A 23,978-nucleotide genomic window follows, 5' to 3' on the forward strand; every position below is an offset into this window, starting at 1 on the left:
AACTTGATACCTGTACCTGTTTCTGGACCAAGGCCCAAATAACATTTCTCGCAACACCTTACTTTGTGAAATGTGTGTTTTGTTTGGTTTTTCTGGACAAAATGAAATAAACTGTACACAGAAACATGTCAGTTTACTATTTAAATGGTCTCTTTTACACAACCAACAGATAAAGAACATTAGCCTTGATATAGAGTTCTCTCATTGTCCACCTGATGAATTTGAGTCTTATATTTCAAGGTCATTTTAGTCAACCCCTGGGGGGAAACATCTGGTCTTTGGCTGCTAAATGCTGCACTGTTCACTCACTGGGTGGTTTCAGTCTTTGTCTTGTGTTTGATGCTGGGCTGGTGGCCTACACAGTTTGTTCAGCCTGTTTGTCAGAGCCTTTTTTTCCTCTTTTCTTTTTTCTGAAAACAGCCGGTTACCACTAAAAATGAGGGTTTATTGTTTTGATCAGCTGAAACTAACATCAAGTTGCAGGCAGATGAGATGAAAAATACCACATTTATCACCACCAGTGAGATTTGTAACACACATTGTTCATATAAAAGTAATGTGTAGTGCAGTTGTACATAAAGAACCACCTGATCAAAGAAAATAAACCAGATTACAATGATCAGACATTTGATTCCAGGACCAAGCTACGGAGGAAATTTAAAGATCCAGTCCTAATCTGCGCTCCATATTAGAGGAATTTCGTCTGTTGTTGTTTGAAGGTACATAGAAGCTCATTGTTTATGTAGTGGAGTGTCAGCTGGAGCAGCCTCCCCTGATGTCTGGCTGCAGCTGGTGTGAGGCAGCGGAGGAACAGAGACAGAGGGAGACAGCTGGATGCAAAACACTCCCGTCCCTCTCACTGCCTCGGGTAAAATCCGAGAAGCTGGAAGAGACCTCCTCTCAACAAGCATAACACAGAGGAGGGCTGCGAGCAAGTAGGGCTGCTCCACTGCAGGCCTACACGAGGAAGCCACCAATGGCAGGATACACTTGTAGAGGTAGAAAATGTGGGAAAGGAAGGGAGGGAAATGAGGTGAAGGGTTATAGCGTAATCTGCAGAGGGGGGGTGGAGGCTCAGTACATGTGTAGAACAGACTTCTATAGCATGGATGCCTGCAGGGAGGGTTTGGTGCAATAAACACAGGCTTGTCATTCACAGGGAAGACAGGAGAAGAGGTTTTAGCCCGTGGAGGGTGTGACAGCTTTTAAAGACTGGTTTGGTCGGTTTATGGCTTAAGGACACAAAAAACCAGCTTGGCAGCACAGCGAGGCGGTGAGAAGGCACTGCAGAGTGACAGAGCTCTGCAGCAGGGGATCATTTCTGAAAACATCATTGATTCATAATTAGCTATCATCATCATGACTGATTGCAGCTCTGCTTTCATACTCGGAGGCTCAAAAAAGAAAGAAAGAAAAAAAAACTGCCGTTTATCCACCACAGCTATCTTTTCCAACTCCACACTGTGTCCTTGAATACACCCCTGATAAGCAGTTTCTAAACCGTTTATATGTGGAGAATGCATTTATTGGTTCCAGTGGCCCAAGACCACCCTCATATCATAAGCTGTGGTGGCTCACCGGGTTCTTCAAAGCCACAGAACCTGAAGGAGACTTTGTGTTATGTAGCTGTGTGATGTTTTTTTTTCAAAGTCCATTTCATTAATTGAACTGGCTCAACAGATGATCAGGTACTTAATTTAATGGATTTGGCTTTAAATCCTGCGTTCTCCTGCACTGAGGGGGATGAGATTTTCTTTCCTTTGACTGAATTATCTGAGAAGTTTTAAAGTCTATGTGATGTCCTTAATGAATCACACAAATTATTCAAATGCTGATTTTTTTTTTAATTCAAACAAACGCAATTGTACAAATGACTAAGAACCAGCTTAACAACAGTTGTTTACTATATATTACATGCTTTTCAAATACATAAAAATGCTCTAAAAAAGGGGGGAGGGGGGGAGAGACAGAACCAGTGTATTTACAATACCAACATTTACATACAGCTTCATTCTCTGAGAGAAATTGGGAGCACCAGTCCATGATTTCCAGCATGGATGAAATACCCATGTTAAAATAAAAATAATACAAATCCACAAAAACTAAACTTGATTTTCTGTTCTCTTGCAGTGACTGATCAGATGTGGCAGTAATATTAAAGACGCTGACTTGGGGTAATACTCAAATGGTGTGATGGTGTGAAGTATTTGGCTCAAGTTTACTGTAAGTACTGACGGTGAGACAGAGTCAATTCTCTGTAAAACAACAAGAGATGCAGGAAGCACAGTTTGAGTAAACTGGATCTGGTGCCTGGAGAACTTTCCATGAAGCAGTCATCTCTTCTTGACTCATTTTAATGAGTTTAATCCTTCATTTTGATAAATGAAATCCATCCTTGGCTGCTACCCTACCCTTCACACACACGTATGTAAAAGTGGCAGAGCAGGATGAGTCATTCTTGTTGTTCATTTCGGCTCAGATTCCTCTTACAGAGACAGTCCTAGTCCTTGGTTTGTGAAGTTGGCATCTCTACGGAGAAACACTGGAGCAGTTTAATCCACATTCCCTTTGGCTATACCACACGGTCCACAGCATGTCCTGGTATAGTTTCAGTGCACAAGTGCCATCACCACAAACACTCGCAATCCACACACGTAGACGCTCCCGTCGGGTTTTGTTATGATTTCAACACAAGGATGTGGGTCAGTTTGGCAACTGCGTCCATGACGACAGACGTTAAGTAGACATGTTCATTTTTTCGACGAACTGAATTCCACGTGAAGTTCCTTCATTCTTTGGATCCCCTTTTAAAAAAACAGGGAAGTGCAGTCTAAGGCACAATGACAACTTGTCAAGGTGAAAAATTCATACAGCACAATGACAGATAGGAAACTACACTATTGTTCCCGGTTTTGAGTCTTCCCAGTAAATCTGGTCTTCTGGGTCCATGTTAGTGTGCGTTTGGTCGGTGACGTCTAAGTAGGATCTGCAAAAAACACACAAGAGGAAAACAACATTAGACACATTGGCAAACTGAACGTAATTTGTCCCTGATTAACCAAGAGTTTAGAATGAATTAACCCTGGGCAGCGATAATCCAACTCTGTGCCAAGATCAGGAGCTAAATTAAAAGTAGTGAACACATAAACAAACAGACATCAGGTCTTTCAGGCGTGTTAATGTTTCAAACCCAGGGTCAAACATTCTTGCCCAGCAAAACAGCAGATGCACACAAACAGATGCACAGCCTTCGAATGCAACAATGTTCAGGGGTCACATTTTCCCTCTGCCACACAAGTGCTCTCCCACCACCACAAGACACCCGAGAAAAACAACTAAAAAAATCAGAAAGATTCAAATAGAATGATTTGGAGCTTTCTGTCAGTCCCTGCCACGTACGTGTATATATAAAAAAAGACACATCACCGTCACCATGATAACCATGTGGGATAGTTTTACATTCTCATCTCACCCTTTCTTCTGTGCTGTGACTTTGATTATTGGGGGCAAGGGGTTAATTTTCCTGGTCAGTAGTATAGGCAACAGCACCACACATCTCTAAAGGCCCCGCAGGGCACGCCATCCTATCACAGCTCCGCCACTCAAACTCTGGGGGACATCTGCACATGAGAGGGGGCAAAGGTCAAGGGTGAATGACAGCACAAGGGCAGGGAGCATCTGCATGGGCCAGGGAAAAAAACAGCACACAGCACAGTAAAAATAAACTGAAAACAAAACTGGGCAGCAAAGGCACACTGCAGAGAAATGTGACCACTGGATGGCAATACGCTTGCTGGAGGAGCAAGTCAGGCAGGCATGTTTTTTTTTTTTTTAAAGAAGCCATGCAATTACCGTGTCATACGTGACGATGGACGATCAGTAAAAACATCTCAAAAATGCAAAGTTCAATTCAAGCAGATTTTGGAGTCACACTGCGGGCAAACTGCAAAAAAACTTTTAAAAAAAGCAAACGCACAGGCTCCAGCCGTCGCCGTTTACTTACTATGAGCTACCTTTCGCAAAGGACACCTTATTGAGCCTTTGCCCTCTGGAGGATTGTGGCTGCGCGGGGCTGGAGGCCACCTGTCTGACCCGACAGCCAGGGGAGTAGGAGGAGGAGGAGGAGGAGGGAAAGGAAGAGGAGGGCAGGGAGGAGGTGGAGGAGGAAGCTGAGGAGGAAGAGCTAGCGGGGAAAAGGGCACAGCGCCTCTGGCCGTCAGGACTGTGCCAGGAGCCCTTTAAAAGCTGGGAGGCGCCATATCTATAAGAAAGCAAGGGGCCGGTGGACAGTTAAGGAGAGGAGAACCATTCTTAAGCTCTGAGGGAGAAGTGACTGATGGCCGCTCAGATCCTATAATCCTACTGCGGAACCAGGCTGTCACTTCAAGAAGACACATGTTTGTGGATTGTGGTTTAATAACTTAAAGGAGAAAGTTGCAGAGAATGTTAAAACTGGCTACGCATTATTCCATACACGTGTTGTGCGTGAGGGATAACAAAACCAAACAGCAGCTTATATTCTCTGTAGCCATCCATTCCAGGTAATTAAACACTAGCACTTAGCTTTGGGATAAAGAGGATCAGGGAGTGGCTTACAGGCTAAGGAGCTGAGTTGAGGCCAAGTTTTTTTTTTTTTTCTCACCTGCTGTGGGCGGAGTGGCTATAGGGGGCTGTGCTGTACGAGTAGGACGGCTGCGCTTGCACGGGCATGTCGTATTCCAACATACCACCACTCATGTGGCCGTGCCAGTTTCCAGTGGAGGCCACTGAGGTCACTGGAGAAAAAAACAAACATACAAGTTAGCCATGAGCTATCGACATGTAAAACTAGGGTAAACAATATAATGAGCCAGTGTGTTACACATGGTGTTGAGATCTGACCTGGTGAGTAGGAGACATTTCTGCTGTTGTGGTTGTACGGTGCAGGCATGGTCTGGTAGCCCAGGCTCTGCTGGGATCCTCTGTCGTAGTCGTAGTTGTACGCGGGTTGTTTGTGGGCGGCGTTGCGATGGTACCAGCCTCTCAAGTGCTCGGCCACCAGAGCTTTCTGGATGTTCTTGCTGACCTGTTCGTTGCTGCGGGGAGCCTGACGGTTCCTGGGCGGCCGCAGCGTGGCGTAAGGGTTCTGGGACATGCAGTCTACCTCATCGTTACCATAGTGACTGTGCATGTCATGGCTGTGATAAGCTGCCGGGGCGGGATGGTAGGAGGGATTGACGGTGTAGTGCCCCTCCATCTCGTTGTCGTACATGTAGGCTCCGTTGGAGTAAGGCTCTGGGTCTGCGTAGCTGGGGTAGCCCGTGACGTAGTAGGCCGTTGTGGTGGGTCGGGCTCGAGGCTGGAAGGCGTAGCAGCGAGCGTCCGCCTGAGCCAGGTTAGGCATGCTGCCCGTGTTGGCGTACAAGTCTTTTCTGTGGCGGCCGCGAGCTCTGTGCCTGTGGGTGTGGGTTCCGGGAGCGCTGTACTCCACGCTGGACTGGCTGGTGTAGGAGGAGCCGTCGTCGAGGACCTCGGTGCTGTTGCTGCGTCGGGCTGGTGAGAAGGTGAGCGTCTGTGCAGGAGGTTGAGCGTCCGGCAAGAACTGAGACTGGGACTCCAAACTCCCACTCCGTTGGCGGAAGTGTTGTGGAACATCTTCGGATCTGCAATTGGAAAAACACATTGTCCTCACTCATGTTTACACTAAAAGGCAAGGCAGCTTTATTTATATAGCACATTTCATACCACTCAATGTGCTTTACATAAAAACAAAACATTTAACAGTCAGAATTGGAAATGGAACCACCCCCCCCCCCCCCCCCCCCCCCCCAAAAAAAAAAAAAAAACATAACATTTTTAATAATTAAAATAGTAAAAATTGGAAACATTAAGCATATATGGTAATTAAAAGCAAGAAAAAAGATCAAAAGAAAGTACAGGGGGAACATAATAATAATACTTTTTTTATATATACATATACATATAATGTATATATAATAAAAAATACAAAAATAGACAAAAATAGAACATAGAATATGAATTTGCAGCATGAAATACTGTATTAAAGCAATTAAGGACTTACAGTGCAAATCCAAGATTACGATTTAAAGTTCTAAAGACACACATTTAAAACAACAGCTATTTTCTATTAGAGAAAAAATAAAAAATAAAAATAAGGCAATTTTTGGGGGACTCACCTGAGCTGGGTGCTGCTGTAGGCGTTGCGGGTGAGCAGGGGGGTGGGGGGCATGCTGCGGGCATCACGTGGCTGTCTGGAAGCCGGTTTAAACGGGCTGGTGTGGCTTGATAAGGCATCACGGTGACTGTAGTGGAACGATTCCTGGACTTGGACGTAATTTAATCTGGAGAGCAGATAAGAACAATGTTTTCAGGGCATTTGCCTCTTCAGGCCAGAGCTTTTTAATCAAGATAAACACCTCTATGCTAGCTCAGCTTACTCTCAAAACCGAAGGAGAAAAGCAAAAAAAAAAACCTTGCATGTGCTTGAATGCTGCAGTCTAGTCATCACTTCCACCTGAATGACTGTCATTTCATAGTCCATTGATCTTTCTTTTCATGCAACACGGAGCATTGTTCAAAATGATCTTAAATCTCTGAAGGTGAAGGCAACCTATCACCTGAATCATTTTGTAAACAGCTGTGAAGTAGCTGCCATTTAAACAAACTTTCCGGAGCCGCTTCCTGTTTCCCCCTTTCCTTTCTCCTCTCAACTTGGACTGGTTGTTTGCTCCTTCACAGGCAGCAACATGTTCTTTTCCATCTATTTTTAAAGCTGGTGCATTTTGGCTGATAAGGGGGAGATTGTTGGAGAGGCACAAGAAAGAGGGAGGAGGTGACTGGCAGGAATGCAGCTCTGGATATGCAAGTCTATACTAGCTCCGTGCTTTGGGGCCTCAGAATCGCAGTGGAAATGAAAAATTAATATTCTCCTTTGGGTTCAGTGCTGGCTGTTTACCTGCTGTCTGCATGCTGGTCATTGGCAGAGGACCGTCTGTCTTGGCTGTAGTGGATGTCCAGAGTTTCTGCATTGTGGGGTCTTGGGGAATACTGCACCGATCTGGACCGCTGCCTCTGGGAACCCAGCTCATCATCTGGGAGATGCAAGCAGTGACTTTAGTTAAAGAATTAATCTATAATGAAAAAAGAGGGGGAGGAAGGTGTGAACAAGTGCTCTGTGAGCATTACTGTATCTGGACACTCACCGTCATCCAGAGTAAGGCTGTCAGATAGAGAACTGATGTCTGAAGGATTCACATCATCTGACAACAGAAGACAAGGATGTTACCTTTAGACACTTCTTCTCATAGACATTGACACTATTTCTATCAGTCACCACTTGTTAATCAAACTGTAGTTGTTTATAATGACTGCAAATACCTGTAAAGATGAGTGAAGCTCTCTGAGTGGGCTTCTTTCCCTTCTTGATCCTGTAGGTGTTGATCTCCCTCTCAATGTTCTCGAGCTTCTTCTTTGCATCCAGAAAGTTGTTTCTCCTCTTCTTCTTCACCGTCTTGCAAAGATCCTCCTCTCCAGCTAACTTGATGGCTGCTTCCACAATCTTCTGCTGTAAGGCAAACATGCTCTCCAGATTCCTCAGATGTGGGTCCTGCAGACATGCACATACGCAATGTTGAATTTCTCTAAAAACATTTGTTTTCAGTGTGCTCACATACTGCTATTCATATTCATAATACCAGTCATATCAATTTTCCACACTGACTTGTAGATGGAAACTAGCTACAACTCGTAACAAAGGGAGGATACTCTCAGCACTCTCAAAGTCAAATGATCTGCATGAACTCCAGGTAAACAAATGCATTTAAAACTACATTACATACAAATGCATCACAATGCCAAAAAGAAAAAGAATACAATAGTTAGTATAGCTTACCTCATCATAAGGGAACAGGTCATCCAACTTGAAGGCAGTCCCAACACGGCGACGAACTTGGGGAGCCTTCTCACCTGTGGTTAAGGGATACTCCTTAGGTAATCTCCCTGTAAGCTCCTGCAAATAAAAACAACCACTCGTCAGCTGAGTGTTTTGACAATCCGCACATCGTTGCAAAACAACAGGAGAGACACTTACTGCTTCTCTCATGCAGATCTTTTTCAGTTCCTCAAGTTTCTGTGTCAGCGTGTCCTGAAGCTTCTTTTCTTTTTTCTTTAAGTCAGCAATCTTCTCTTTCTTCTGCTCCTCGCTGACTTCAGACTCAGCCGAACCTGGAATAAACACACATCTGATTAGCTTCGAATCTTAGCCATTAATCATAATTCATCAGTCTGCTGCTGTACAGAAGCCATTAGCCGATTAACTCTCTGTTTACCGGCTGAGATGAGGCTTCCGTTGCTGGCCATGATAAGCTGGTCTTTGCTCTCGATGCTGGAAAGTTTGCTGATCCGTGGGGCAGAGATCTCTGTGAGGTCCATGGCGATGTCTCCTGAACTCCTGGTTGTGGTCATCTTCGACTGTACAGGAGGGAAAGAGACAGTTAGAAGACAAATGGGGGAGGACTAGAAGGGAGAAGGGTGGTGTAGGAGGGGTTGTGAGTATTTCATTTTAATGATAGCGCACTGCGAAAGCGGCGGCTCCGTTTGCATGCTTGGTACTCCGAGCCCACTGCTCTCTCATCAATCAGTGTGGGCTCTATTCCTGGATGAACACTGACACACCATCTGCCTTTGAGGAAGACAGAGGCTGAATAACCTCATTTGACTGCAGCCACACGCTCATCCATCTCCGACACGAAATCCACATCACACCACACTAATACGTTTTAACAGCCCTGGTGCTCAGCAAATATGCATCATAAACACAAACGCATTAAGCACTAAGCATTAAGAGTCTTCAGGGCATTGGAGCAAGTTTTAATACTTGCACAAGGACTTAGGCTGTGAACACACTGTGCCTTTTCCTATTTATTCTCAACTGCACAGTCATAAAACAGATGCATCCCTTCCAAACTAAACACTTAAATTTTAATTTGAAATGGCACATTATAGTTCACAGAGTTGAGAATATTTAATTTCAAGCCCTAGACAAGGCAAAAATAAGCAAAATAATAGGCACTACTGTGATTATGTCTTACTGGATACTTTATCAGCAGAGCGATTAAAATCTTTCTCTCAGAACAATTACATGCTCTTTTGTGTTTTCACTTTTCACGACCTGACCTTGCAATTCCCAACAGAAAAAAAACAACTCTATTTCTCTGAAACCAAGTACCTCATAATCCAACATGACCAACATAGAGCCACTTATTAAAGCTGTAAGACTGTCATTTCCCTTTGTCAAGATATTTACACAACTCCGAGGCATGGGACACGGATCAGGCTGTGTATCACATGATGAACAGTCACCTTTACACCAGGCTGTGACACGAGCTCCGTGTGTTTCAATCTGTCTCTTTTACAGCCTGGTGACAGCAGGGCACCGCTACAGCTCATACTCAAGTTCATTTGATGATAATAATTGTTATATCATTGCAAGTAAAGTTTATCAGAAAAATAACAAATGGATCAGTGAAAATCACAAAACACAAGGCATCGAGAGCCAATAATTTTGACTTTTTTCCCCACATACATAGACACACATAAGCATCACTGTAAAAGACGAATTAGACAGTAAAAGAAAATGTGAACAACAAAAAACAAGAAAGCAATGACTTACTTTGCTTTGCTTTCTGTCCAGGTAGAACTGGTGTTGACTGATGGCCATCGCCCAGATGGTCTTAATCAGAGAGTGGCTGGCATACCATGTGTGAATAACCAGGCCAGCCTGTCCAAACGTTCGCTTAGTTACTGTTCTACTGTCAGACACAATAAGACAGACACTTAGTAAGTCTGCAATTCCAAGGCGCAAGTTAAATGCAGATAAACAATGTCTTCATTAAAATAAAAAAGGGGTTGAGCAAAAATTGGAAAAGAATCTTTATCCACTTAAACTTGTGACAACTTGAAGAGTAATTTAACAAAGTGGAGAGAAGAAGTGACACCAAACTCATTTTGAAACAGACAGTGGGATTTAATAATAGCTTTGGAGACTGGAAGAGCCACATTAAAGCTGCGTGAGGCACAGAGGTCTTCTAACAGCCTTAGAATAATAAAGAGGCCCTTGAACAGTAGGAAAGCCCTCATTTAACAGACAGGTTACAGCCATTAACACAGTGTCCTAAATGGGCCACAGGCTGCAAATGCCCTTCACAGTGTGTAAGATGTGGGATAAGGACATCAGTAGTGGTGAAGAGTACAGCAGCTAAAATGGGAACACTTTAAAAACAGGAAAGGTGAAAATCAGTAAAGATAAAGTAGAGTGTTTTGCCTTTCTGACCTGTGCGGGTCGTTCACTTCCACTGCAAATTTCTTCTCACGGAAATACAAATTCTCCAACTGCTTCCACTGAAACAACTGCAGAGCAAAAGAGAGAGATTGGCAAAAAGGGGGGAAGGGAGAGGTAGACAGACATTACACACCGTTGACTGAAATGTGGATTTACAGTGCATGAACAGAAAAATCATCTGATAATCCAGACTGAAACACACATTTGTATCAGTTTATCAGAAAAGCTGGAAGCCTCCCATATTAAAAGGGATCAATCTCATCCAAAGACAAAACAACACAACAGGCAAGTAGGTATTAAGAGGACTAATTTAATTTCTGTCTTTTCGCACAGGTTCTTTCTAGTCAACTTGCATAATTAGCAGAATCAACATGACAACAGGAGCTGTGAACGCGGCTCAGAGGACACAGCCAGTCAGGTGTAAGTTCAGGCTCACACAGGAGCAATTATAGTGCTAGGACTGCATGAGTAAAACCGTGCCAGGCGGCAGTCCAGCTTCCCATTTCATTCTGTTGTGGAGGAAAACAGAGGCAGGACTTCCCTGTGTCACAATGAAACATCTGGTCCACTAACATTACACTCGCTAAACAAGATCTGGAGCCACTTCCCTGCTCTCATTTAAGAAAAGTCTGACGCTGCACAACACTCTGGCTGAGATTAACGTCGGAGAACATTTATGGAAACTATTTCACCTGGGACCACTCAACTACGTCAATTAATGAGAAACTGTATCTTATGAAATAAATCACAACAAACGGACACAGCTCCACTTCCATGAACATAATGTATACTCAGCAGCATACAAACTATTATCTTCTTTTACAGTGAGACTCAGAGTGACAGATTGCCGAACCTCCTCTGTCACAGAAAACGCAGCAGGTACAACACCACACCAGACAAAGTATTTAAAGCAGCTCACGGTGAAAGTAAAAACCTACTGAATATCTAAAACAGATAATAGGTGGACATAACAAAAGGCTTACCGTGGAGGGTTTTTTCTTTTCACTTATCAAATCCCTGCTGTATTCTCTTGGGTTTGTATCAAATCCTTTGACTGAGTTTCCCACAGGGCTCGAGCCTCCTCGAACAATACTCTCTCTTGTCTGTTCTCAGGAGCTAGATAGGTGTTGCAAGAGTTTCAGCTGAGCTGGCCACGCCCCTTTAACCACCCCCCCGATCTGACATCACAGACACCTCATATTGCCTTCAAGGCTTTGTATACTCTGCTCTCTCTCTCTCTTTCTCTCTCTCCAATGGCTTACTTCCTTTTAGCCAGACTCGATGAGCAGGTTGGACACAACTATTTACTAGGCCATGCTTTTCCTGGTTGAAAGACATTTCACCTCTGCTCTGCTTCCTGTCACTCACAGATAAGGCTTCAAACATATACAGACTTTGAATACTCGACTTCTGTCTGGGAACTTCTCTGCTTTCCATAGAAATAACCAACAACAATGCACTGCTGTGTGGCTGGTAGTCGACTATAAACATCTCTCCCACCAGGAAAACATGTTAGGAATCTGTCACTACGGTCTAATCATTAATAGTACGGGCACCTAACCAGGCAGAAAAACACTCCCTGTACTATATCTGACCAATAGACAGTATCTGGATAATTCCACAACAGTCCACCATACTGTTATTGCTTAGATTTAAGACAACGCATATGAATGTATAGTTTCTATTTTAAAACCTGGCCAATACTGCACTCCCTATAAATTACAGCCACTCTGCCAGTGAAACAAAGATCATGGTACTTAACAAACAATGGGAACCAGCCAGCAGGACACATCCAAAAACCTCATCCCATTGTGAAGGGAACCCAGCAGCAATTCACATCACTTAGCGTCATTTACATCGACAAAAGATAACAAAAGGGCAAGCAAGGCAATAAACACTTTCACCAAATCATGTGTCCTATTAGAGAAACACCACACTGTTAGACTGGATGAAACTAATACATGGAACTACTACTACTAAAAATATGTCAAAGATGTGACACACCTCAAATTCTACAATCACAAGACCACAAGCATGCCTCTTTAAGAGGAACCAGTCCAAGAAATCAGACTGCAGGCAAGCAGGTTGTGAAATGTTGACTCAATACAACTTAGAGGTGGATAAAACGAAAATAACAATTTTCTTTAAACCTCTAGCTTCATGACTTGACTCAATACACAGCATTTCTGTATCTTCAGCATTCACATCTCGCTTGTTTTTGCTAAAAGTCTCGTTACAAGCATGTGAAAGTGTGCCAGAAATGCCTGTGGTTCAGGGTGTCCATTTCCAACTCACACCAACTATCAAAGAACCCCCAGAGACATGAGTCCACAGAAGCATTCATGGATGAAAATGTGTCAAATGCTCTGACTCACACGCCCGTGCAGAAAAAGATCTGCCCCACCCTTCACTGAGACGTCACATAGGGGCTCTGGCTGGACGTTTCCACTACATGACACATAGCTTTAAAGTTGTGAAAAGCTAACAGAAGGCCACCGAAAGGAACCGTGTCCTATTCTGATTCATGAAATCTGACTTTATCCAAAGAAAAGTGACCAGAGAGAGGAGGACTTTGCGTCTCTCTCTCTCTGTGTCACTTGTGCTCTCTCTCCCAGAGAGTAATGGGACACGCTGTGAGACCACACACTGGTGCACATGTATGATGAGCCAGCAGAACCAAAATAAATGTTCAGTTTATTATGGGCGGGAGTGTCAGCTTTGGGATTATAATGACATGATATGAAAGACCTGAAAGGAGTGTGAAGTATCTTTGGGAAAGAGAAGGTTTAAAGGATGTAAAGTCCCTGTTACAGTGCTCTATCTATGTTCCTCATAGTGAATAGTTTGTGATTAAATCGTCTTCAATACAACACATTTGTTTTACTTTTAGCATCTTATTTCCTTGGCTTGGTTCCTTTTGGATCTACAGACTACTTGCATATGTTATATAATCATCACAGTTGCAATGACAAGGTATTCACATTACTAAGCATGGCACCTCCAGACAGTGTGGCAAGCTTTTTCAGTTTCAGGATATTCAGCAAGACGTGATGAACCTGGCAAGCATGCAGAGGAGATAATGTGAGGTTTAGCTGCTGGAGCTCCTTTAAAATATATTTACAAACCTCCCATCAGCACTAACTCTGGCTGCACCCCCAGCCCCCTACACAGATAACTATTTTGTATTGTTTGATCAATTGTGCTCCCTCCAAGACACACACACACACAGATTACCATAATGAATGCAGCATGCTGACAGGGGCTGGGCAGAGGGCAAGGAGGGATGGGCTGGGTTGAATACAGGGGCTGTGAACTAAGACAGGAAGCACTATCAATATTCACCAGATACAGATGACTCCCCTCAAGGCGAAAGGAAAGTAGCCATACACTTCCAATTATCAGCAGAAGCAACACAAAAGGTCATTTAAAAAGGCAACTTTTTTTTCCCACAACAGGAAACTCTTGTGACGTTCCCATGTGACAGTCCTCTCCTTGTGTGGAGGAGCTGAAGAAGGCAGAGTCTAGTTCTGATAAACCCTCACAGGAACCCCAACACCCTAATTCCTGTCCCCCAACTCCAAACAAGCGCCCTCCCACTGGGTTGGCAGAGTGCCAACCAAACTCCCAGAAGCCCACAGCTTCCCAAAGAGCACTGTAATTATACCTTCCACTGGGAGTGTTGGGGAGAGAGAAAAAACTGTGGCTATGGCCATTAATGCCCTGGCATTCAGTGTAACAGCACACCCTGCTATGTCAACAGGTTCCTGCCATATAACAACAGCTATGACGAGTCTAATGAGAGAGGGTAAGGAGAAACGCTTGGTTGGGACACCTTTAAAACAAAGGGTAGGATGATCATAAACATGATTGCACACTAAACTCAAAAACTGTGGTAACCGAGCAGAATATTTCTGTACATGTGCCAAAAATGACTTGTAGTAAAGGTTATTTTAGTTTACTAGCATTACTGCTTCAATTATAAAGTTTTCTAATGAGTGCTTTGCTGTTTTTATGATTGTATAGGTATTTGTATTTTCACATTCCCCTTTAAACTGTCGAAGTCGTGTTGATTTATGATCCTCACCACATTTCATTCCACTGCTAATATTGGTTCTTACTATTTGCTCTTACACCTTCACCCTTGAATGCACACAGTAGACTCCAAAATATTTTCTATATTTGTGTTCCTCTTCTTCCTGACCAGCATGGGAACCACAGTCCTAATCACTCCTATTTACAGTCTGGATGGATCATTAACCAGTTAACAAGGAGCACTGGGGCGGAAAGCTGAGATTTGAACCGAGTCATCCACAACTGGATTGAAGTATTTCAACTGTGTGTGCATATAAATAAATGTTTAGACAATAATGCTAAAAACTAGTAACAAAAACAAACACAAAGTTTTAGTTTGAGTATCAAACGTCACTTTGTAAGAACACAAAGTTTGTTTACAGAGCCCACGCCCTACATTAGCCCCAGAGGGCTTTACAATGAAAAGTAAATGAAAGTCGGTATCCTTAGATCTTTGACATGAATGAGGAGAAGCCACACACACACACACATGCAGTGGCACAAAAGAAAATGTGTGTCAAAGCAGTGAAGTTGCTGTGAATTAATACTTTTCAAATAAAAACAGAGTCAGTCACAGTAAATAAAGCAGCTATAAAACAAGGTCAACCAACCTTTCTTGGTTTCAGCTTATCCTGCAAATCGTATTGGCCGATGCCTTTGTAGCTGACTCCCAACCACCAAGGAATTCCTTGCTTGTCCTGCATGAAAGCACATACACACCATTCCACCACTCATTAGAGGTAGCTTTATAGGTTTAAAAAAAGGCAAAAACAGAAAACAGAGGCCTGTTGCCAAAGCATTTACCTCATTAGGCTCACAGCATTCGCAACACAAGAAGAGATCAAATACATTAAGGCCTTCAAATCTCTGCAAGTCTGTTTGAGTCATTTTAATGCCACCGTTTGATCTCCTCAGACACCTTGATTTAAAAGGGTTTGGTAGAGAAAGTGAGCAGATGCAAGCAAAAGGAAGAGAGCTGAAGGATTCCCTTAAATCATGCTCAACTAAACACGTGCAGCAATGATGGAGTGGATTTCGGATTTAATTCTTTTGAATAATTCAAGCCTTAATTTTACACCAAGTCAGTCATATTAACTTATCCCACCCAAGCTGACTCTGTGTGTGAGCAGCAGTTACATCCATGTGGGGCTGATTTAGCTACAGGACAGATTTTTAACAGGAAATAAGAAATAACGCTAATAAAGGTTAGATTGGTGTGTTTTACTACATGCAGAAAAAGAAAAGCAGGCAACATGCTGACACGTTTCATTCATCAAAGGTTAAGCTACTGTATGACTCAGGGCACCACTTTTACCTTCACGGGGTAATAATGGACTCCATATGTCGGCAAGGACTCCACCAGGGCCAGATACCTTCAGAGGAAGGGGAACAGGTTAACAGGAATTCAGCCACTTACTTACACTTCATCACTGTCGACCGGTGGCTGCGTACAACGGACAGAGTGGGATTTAAGCTACAGTCATTGAGAAGCCACAGTCATTTGCGGTGACAAGCTGATCGATTTGTTTCAGGGCCGTGACAGATGAAGGGAGAGTCCATTGATCAGTTCAAGGGCACAAATCATCCGAGTGTAAATGACCCAGGGTCGCTCTGAGTTACAGTCCTGGGAAAAACACAGTGGAGGACTGACGTTCTCCCAAGGCCGGCCAGTTGTCTACCCTTAGAGCACCTTCTCTAATTAATGACACAGTCTGGCTTGGTGACAGCCACCTCTTAAAACAACAGCCACTGCGGTGCAGGTACATGAGGTTAAAGCGGGAAACCTGACATAGAGGAATGGTGGAATCAGAGGTAGTTGGGTATGGGCAACTCACAGGGAATCATTTTAAAAACAATAAAGATACCAATGTTCATTACTTACTGCACAATGGCTTGTCCTCTGGTCAGTCCCTTCAGTTTCCTGTAATGTTCAGTCACTTTGTCCTCACTGCAAATGGAAAGATAAAACATTTAATGAGTAATCCATCAAATGCTAAACATTCAAGCTACAGGGAGATAGTTGTGAGAGGGCCCCTTTTTCTTTGACACACATTCTGTCTGCTCATGCAGAAAATGCAGTCTGGCCTACTGGCCTGCTGATGGCTCTCATGCTCCTCTCCTGCAAATGCATCCCATTTACTTCCCACTGTAATCATCCCTTTTAATAGCACGGCAACACTGCAAACTCACTGCGGCTTAACAGACAGAAAGAGACAGGCGTGTGCACGTGTGCTCACCCATGCACCGTAAGACTATAATTTTAATTTGGATATTAAACCCAACGTAGCCGCTTCAGAGGCTGCGGCATCCACAGCTGATTATTAAACCAGAGGAGGAGGGGCAGGTAACGAAGCAAAAAAAAAAAACAGCAGTGTGGAGTGAGGAGACAGACTGCAATCTTTCAGACAGCGGCTGTCAGCACCTCCCTGCGCTCTCTCACAAGGCTAATGGGCAAACGTAATTAACACAACCCCAGCATGAATTAGTCACCTCATCATAGGCAAACAACCTGCCAAGCACAAGGCAAGTCAGCATGCACCTTACTGCCCAGAACTGCTCCTCTGGGGGGAACTGCTCTGTACAAGCGGCTGTTACTGAACACTGAGTGGATTTGATAGCCAAACTGTAAGTGAATCTTGTGGAGGAAGCACTGTGGTGTCGTTTAAAACCGCAAGTATCTAAAATTGTGTGTGGTCTCCAAAAATTGCCCCCCATCCCCCATGCATTTAGTGGTTTTCAGAGACCTCAAGAGGTCAGATATCTTACCAGTAATTGAGAGACGGGTGCTCCCTTAAAACTCTGGTTGGCAGAACTGGGAGCTCCTTCAGGTCTGATCTAGCAGTCTCTGCACTGAAAAAAATAAAACACACAAACTTTAAGAAAAGCAAATGTATTTATTCACAGTATTAATGATCTTTTCCAGGGCCTTTCTTATTGGGGACAAGTTACTTATCTCTCCTTTAGAGCTAGGAAAGATGCATCATAGCATCAAAATGACACTGTTGACTGACATGTCTAATTATACGCTGTCACATAAAGATCTCTGTAGTCATAACTCTGAAGTATCCCATTAGGATGAAATGAGTGTTTCATACCATGAGGAAACTAAAGGTAAATGTTTACATAAGAATCTTAATCCAAAGTCCAAAAGTGCGTACAGAACAGTTCTCCACGTGTTTGTGCTTTCACGGTGTGGTTTGAATTTCTATCTTTAAGCATGATGGCAGCCATAATTCACGTTTGCAAACCTTTAGAAAAGGTGCAGTGTCAGGATATTGTTTTCATCTTTCTTATCTATAAAGAGTAGTGCTGCTTGCCAAGTCTAAACTTGAGCTTCACTCATGTCTTGCCAAACTTCATTTATAAAAGCATGTGCGGGGTTTTTAAGTCACAGGGAGTCTTTTAAGGGGGATTGGCAAAAAAACAAAGCAATTCTATGCAGGTTCTAAACAGTACGGCACTTATCAGTTATCCTATGTATGTACTGTGCAGTTCAGCGAGTGCTTACAGCATGACACATCCAGCAGGTACAGTTTTTACCCACAAAGTCACACTGCCAGAAATGTTAAGCACAGATTTCAAGTGTCATAATAAACACACTGCGACTGGCCGTGCTATCTGTACAGACAAATTGTGGTGTTTGTCACTGTCAAGGTTTCTCTGATGGCGAACTATGAGTCAAACCAGCATCACGTAGGAGGGAGCAGCTTCTGCAGGAGAAATGGGGCTCTGGGTTGGCGGGCCAGACCTGAACAAAAGCCATTCACAAGCACTTGGCAGCCTCTGCCTGTGTTGAAAAGTATTGTATGAGCTACGGTGCTGTTAGAAAACAGTCTCAGACAGACATAAAAAGTACAGTTCTGCCCGTAGTCTAAACTAGAATATCTCAAACTACTGTACCAGCTAAATCTTTCACAATAACCTCAATATGAGAAAACAAAGACAAAAACCATTTGACCTTAGGTTGCCTTTTATTAATGTCAATTTGACTCAAATTGAATTTAGCAGTCGATAACATAGTGGGACAAAAACCAAAATGATCCAGTTATGTGAACCAGCTTACTAAACAAAAACAAAGGTGAGCTGCGGCAAGGGCAGAGGCACTTGAATCACTCTCCCCTGTAGCTGCCTCTCCTAGGTTGACTGGGTTTTGCTGCCACGGCACCTCGCTGTGTGTTTGATGGCATACATTTTATAGGGAGCTGGGGCCTGGCGTTGTCGGGGTGATCTGCTCCGCAGCCGTGCTGCCCTGTCAGCAATCTGGAATTCATTACTACGTCTGTTATCTCCCTGCAGCCTGCAGCGTGAGGGCAATTCCTACACCCAGTACAGCCCAGCCCAGCCCAGCCCAGCCCGGCCCACTCAGAGTGGGAGAGATTAAACTCATGTGTCAGCTATTCCACTGGGCTGAGATGTGGCGACTGTGGAGGAAGCACAATGAGAGAGCCTGTTGCTGTGAATCAACCACTAACTAGAGGCTACACCTGCAAATAGAACTGACGACTCAAACTGTAGCCATTTCATATTTACTCATGTGGACACAATTAGAAAATAACCAGCATTGTATTGATCAAAAGCGATATAAAATTACAAGATGTTCATCAATCTCTGTTCTGGACACACTATACAGTTGTCTCTTTTTAACTTCATAGTCATTTCTATTTTTGATATCAACTATGTAAATCTCTATTTCTATGTCTTTAGCTTTATTCTGTATTCTGTATCTGTATTGTTTGTGTTGTGTGTCTGTTGTTGTGTTTGTCCTGCTATGGACCGTGAGTCTGAAATAAAGATATATATATATATATATACGGTATATACAGTGGCCAAGACAACTGTCTTGAGCTCGCTGCCTGCCGCTGATTACAGTTCTACAAGAAAATGCGCATTTAGTTGTTCTCACTGAACTGTTAGCAGTAATTTTAAAAAATCAATCAAATCAATGATCTCCTATGTTTCCCTCCTCTACCATTGTATCAACCCCCAAAGAACTGCTGTAACATTCAGCTGTGAACTATACCTGCAGCTACAGCAATAATGTGTGAATAATAATGTTAAGAACAAGTTGCAATGCAATATTAACATAGCAAAGGGAATTCAGATACACCAAGTACAATGTTAAACCTGATGGTGCATTAATTCAATGCACAGCGGGGGGTTGGACCACACCACCATAATAACACGACTGCAGTGAATCCTCCCGACGCCAAGTTGTCTACTATTGGACATTGGGTCTGGCTCATCCCTCTTAAGGGAAGGAGGTCTCCCTAACTCCTCTTCACTACAGTTAATCTCATTGCTTCAGGGACATTTACTGATAGTGTAGAAACACATTTTTTTGTTTTATGAGGGGAATTCTCTCAAATAAGTAAAAAAGACAGGACAATACTGACATGAATAAGTTCCATAATAGCATTAGATATTGAAGTCAGTGCTGCTCTAGTAGGAGAAGTTTGAGGATAACACCTTTATAACATTTATTAGCCTACACTTTCATCCAAAGAGGAAACACACATTCCTATAATTGTTGTCAAATGGCCCATGACAAATGCTCTCAGTTTATTATACCTTAGCAGGAAGAGTAATCATCGTGTGCAAAGAGAAATAGTATCAGAGCAAATGAGAAAAACACTGTATGAATTGGACACTGTTCTGTTCTCCTTGATTCTACCAGATTTGTTGCCAGGTTGTCTTTCATTGTGCTTTCACAGTCAGGACAAAGTACAGCCCATCCCCACACCTACACAAACTGAAAATCAAAACTGCAGACAACGCTCAAGGGTATAGTACTTTTAAATCAAAACACTGAGTCATACATCTGGACTATAGCTGTAATAAATCATAATAAATTATCATTTATCAGATCAATTGCAGTCCTAAATGACAGGACAGTTATTAAATACGTGCAGATGCAGCCAAGTTTTGTTTTTCTTTTTTTTTGCAAGAGAACAAAGGCAGTGGCTGACAAGGGGTCAAACTGCATTTTCAGCATTGCATATATCACCATTCAAACCATACACGTGCAACTCCTTACAGAGCACAAATCTTTGTGTTCACATAATGGATAGAGAGGCCTTTAGAGGCAAAGCACGGGGTCAACACACAGGTTGTGCTGCTTCAACCTGCTCAGCTGCTCACTCAGAGAGAGCAGTGTTTATTAATGGCAGCTAATGCCCTTCACTCCTACTGCTGGCAAAAAAACAACATACCTTATCAGCAGGTCAAGCCTATGAGAGCGAGGCCCACTGTGAAAACATTATCTCCACTAGTGAACAGATTATAGAGGTTTAGTACAGAATCTCCCAACAGTGTCATCTACCAAAAACATGTACACTATGTGCATGCGTTTGTACAAGTGTCACATGGTCTTTTTTCATCAAGTGATGTGACATTTATGGAGAGACTGTGCAATCACAACACGTGTAAAAGAACAGCCTCTGCAGAGTTTTGTTTAACCTGAAAACATAGTGAATCTGCTTCTGCCTGTGTGCCAGACAACTCTGACAAAAGACCAAGCGCTCGGATTTTAAAGGCAACCTTTGGACCATGAGGATGGCAGCAAGCCAGCAGGGGTTCAGTTCAATATCACAGGAGCAAAGCAAGGGAATTGCTCACTGAGGGAAATACAGTGTAAAATCAAATCTGAGCCAATCAAGTTGAGCATTAACTGGCTTTACACAGCTATTAGTTATACACTAACCACTACTTCCCTGTGCAGAGTGTGCATTCAACTGCAGGCTCCAGTTATCACAAATGATTTAAGTAACGTTACATGAATATTTATATATGCCCACACAGCAAAGATTAGCTGGACAATAATTTAATGACCATAGCTAAATGATCCCCTGCAGCTTACTCAAAACGCGTTTTACATGAAGGAGAAACTTAATGTGACAAACACCTGCTCTCTGTTATTTCTTTCATTCGTGACTTTAAAATTTCAAACTTGATAACTTCTTACCTGGTGTAATCCCCTTTCGCCTCCTTAAAAAGAGGAACATAATGCATTTAGTTAACGTTAGGCATTATATATGTATACAAATTAAAAATGCAACACTAAATCGATCAGTAAGTTATGCTAATGTTAACGTTAGCTGCAGTACCTGCACAATTGCACAGAGGTAAGTTAACGTTACAAGATTGAATGTCAAGACACTTCATTTGACTAACGTTACATTAGAATTTTTCTAATGATAAACATTCCGTTAAAGCACGGGGCCCTTTCAGAGAGGGAAATGAGGAGCACAGTTTCTTCAACAAAGTGCCCAACCGAAGCCACAAAGAGAGACAACCGTTTTCAAATGCTGCGTGTCCCAACGAACCAACCGTCTTCATTCACGTTTGGGGTGAGTGACAAAATTACAGCCTGGAACAACTGCGACAAACTCTTTCTTACCTGCAATGCGAATGCGGCTAACTTGAAAACATTTCCACTCTCGACTTCGATGGTCTCCTGTTGTCAAAAACAGTCAAATTAGCATGTTTCCCCCTCCAAAACAAAACACAGTCACACACACAAAGTGCAGCCTGTCCGAAAACACTTGACTTGAGAGAAAATCTTGCCCGTCCCGTACCTCGGTCCCACCGTTACGGACTGAACCACTGCTGGAGAGACAATGCAGTGTTAAAAACTGTTAAAGAAGTTCCTCTAATGCCGTTTTTCATCTCCCGTCGTATCGTGTTATTTTCTACAACTAACAAAAACACACACTGGTCGGTGGAGAGCCCAGCCGAAAGTCCTGCTTGAAGTTACAACCCCCATCGATAAAGTGGTACGATCCAAAAGCAGGTTCAACAGTCTCCGTCTCCCATGGTGACCAGTCTGCTCTCCCCGCGAAAAAAAAGAAAACTGCACTGCAACGTTTGATCGCATGCTGCCTTCCCGTGATCCTCGTACACCTCAGTGTCACCATAGTGTCACCGTTCATAAATTGTCACTACACTTTCTATCACTACTACATCACCTCGTTTTTGCTATTCGGCAAACTTAACACGCGTATGGTAGATTTTTATTTTTTATTTTATCGCCGATATATAATTGCTATTTGTTAACACAACGTAAACAATTATGTTACTTCACGTTCAAATAGATAAGAAGAAATCAGAAGGTATTCCTGCAAGACTATGTATGGATTATTTGGACAAGTTTTTTTAAGTTTATATTCTTCCCCGAATGTTTCAGTCACTGGGGGAAGATTATTAATGTTAATATTGATTTCTCCTTGTTAAATTCCTGACAGTACTTGAACGTAGCATTCTTAAAAACTGCTTGACAGTGTGTGGTCTTGAGTTACTGAACTGTTAAAATGAATTGCAGATACACAACAACATTGTATACCCTTGTATACCCAATATAAAATTGGGAAAAATAAGACTTTGATGTGTGCTATGCGCTACAACAATAGACATTTAAAATACTGTACCACGTCTTGTGTAGTAGTACAGACTAACCTCCAATATTACAGACAAGGATAATCTTGTATTTTATACAGTACGTGCAACATATTAATCATGTGACCATTTGACCCCGGACTTTATGACAATGAAATCTTTTTCTCATGTGTCCAGCTGATCAATAGTTGGATTAGGCATCTTTTCACGGGGCAACAATTGTGTGCAATAGCCTAATCTAGGACAAAGGGCATGACAAATTTAGCAAGGAAATGCAAAAGGGAGAATGAGTCATAAAATAAATGCTTAAAAACACTTACATTAAACACTAAAGATTTTGCATTCAGGAAGAAAAGCTCCACTGTTGTGTTTTCTTTCAAGAAGGTGATCTTCTCAATGTAAAACCTGTGAAGAGTTTACAAGCATGGTTCACATCAATGCGTTTTGCCAGTCATTATGTTAATTAAAATGTAGTGAGGCAGTCACACAACATGACTTAAACTGTGTCCCATCACTGCCACCTGCTGGCGAGGACATGCCTTTGAAGCCATGAAGCTCTCTATACATCAAGTCCTTCGTAAAACACAAGATTGAGAGAGATTTTCAATAGTATAGGTTTATAAGTGTAAGACAAGAGATCCGTGGCAGCTTTTGCAACTCACCTCACAAGGAACTTGAGCTCCAAAGGCCCCGAAGTCTTTGAGAAGTCATGATCAAGGACTTTACGATCCAGCTGGAGCCAGTTATTCTGACCACTGAGCAAGAGTAAGATAATAAATCATGTTACTATCTTACCTTTCTGTTTTCTTTTCTTTCCTCATTTAAGGTTTCTCTCCTTCTGTACTAAACAACATTTGGTTCTAAATCCACTAATGACTTCAATTAATATACAGTACATTGTAGAAAAAGAACACACCCCCAAACTACTAAGACACTGCACTTTTAAAAGAATAATAATAATAAAGAAGAATGAATTAAATTGTGAAAATATACTTACGTGTCATCTATAAAGCACAATCCAAAATATTCTTTCTCCTTCAGGTTAAAATGTGAGGCCACCAAATCCAGCAGGTCACGGGACAACAGCTTTGGCTGGAGAGTTTTTTCAAACACAGGAGCTGAGTTTAGACCATTTGTACAAGAACTAAAATGTTTTTTTTGTAAGTACAATGAAGGA

At 42.6% G+C, this 23,978-nt stretch overlaps 1 protein-coding gene across 1 annotated transcript in view; it reads right to left on the reverse strand.

Annotated features, from left to right (window-relative positions):
- Window positions 1-2,958: 2,958 nt before the first annotated feature.
- Window positions 2,959-23,978, reverse strand: part of frmd4ba (FERM domain containing 4Ba) — a 39,579-nt gene continuing 18,559 nt past the window's right edge. Inside the window, exons 3-23 of the mRNA XM_083971562.1 lie at window positions 23,799-23,893; window positions 23,464-23,556; window positions 23,122-23,206; window positions 21,807-21,863; window positions 21,372-21,394; window positions 17,177-17,260; window positions 16,293-16,358; window positions 15,726-15,783; window positions 15,022-15,108; window positions 10,331-10,407; window positions 9,671-9,809; window positions 8,328-8,469; window positions 8,090-8,223; window positions 7,892-8,008; window positions 7,378-7,606; window positions 7,203-7,259; window positions 6,956-7,091; window positions 6,177-6,341; window positions 4,882-5,642; window positions 4,643-4,775; window positions 2,959-4,261 (exon numbers count right to left, since the gene is read on the reverse strand). Of these exons, the coding sequence (XP_083827688.1) occupies window positions 4,003-4,261; window positions 4,643-4,775; window positions 4,882-5,642; window positions 6,177-6,341; window positions 6,956-7,091; window positions 7,203-7,259; window positions 7,378-7,606; window positions 7,892-8,008; window positions 8,090-8,223; window positions 8,328-8,469; window positions 9,671-9,809; window positions 10,331-10,407; window positions 15,022-15,108; window positions 15,726-15,783; window positions 16,293-16,358; window positions 17,177-17,260; window positions 21,372-21,394; window positions 21,807-21,863; window positions 23,122-23,206; window positions 23,464-23,556; window positions 23,799-23,893 (2,997 nt within the window). The 3' untranslated portion in view covers window positions 2,959-4,002. The remainder of the gene's footprint in view (window positions 4,262-4,642; window positions 4,776-4,881; window positions 5,643-6,176; window positions 6,342-6,955; window positions 7,092-7,202; window positions 7,260-7,377; window positions 7,607-7,891; window positions 8,009-8,089; window positions 8,224-8,327; window positions 8,470-9,670; window positions 9,810-10,330; window positions 10,408-15,021; window positions 15,109-15,725; window positions 15,784-16,292; window positions 16,359-17,176; window positions 17,261-21,371; window positions 21,395-21,806; window positions 21,864-23,121; window positions 23,207-23,463; window positions 23,557-23,798; window positions 23,894-23,978) is intronic.

This window comes from Trachurus trachurus (genome assembly GCF_905171665.1).
Source record: "Trachurus trachurus genome assembly, chromosome: 5".
Classification (NCBI taxonomy): Eukaryota; Metazoa; Chordata; class Actinopteri; order Carangiformes; family Carangidae; genus Trachurus; species Trachurus trachurus.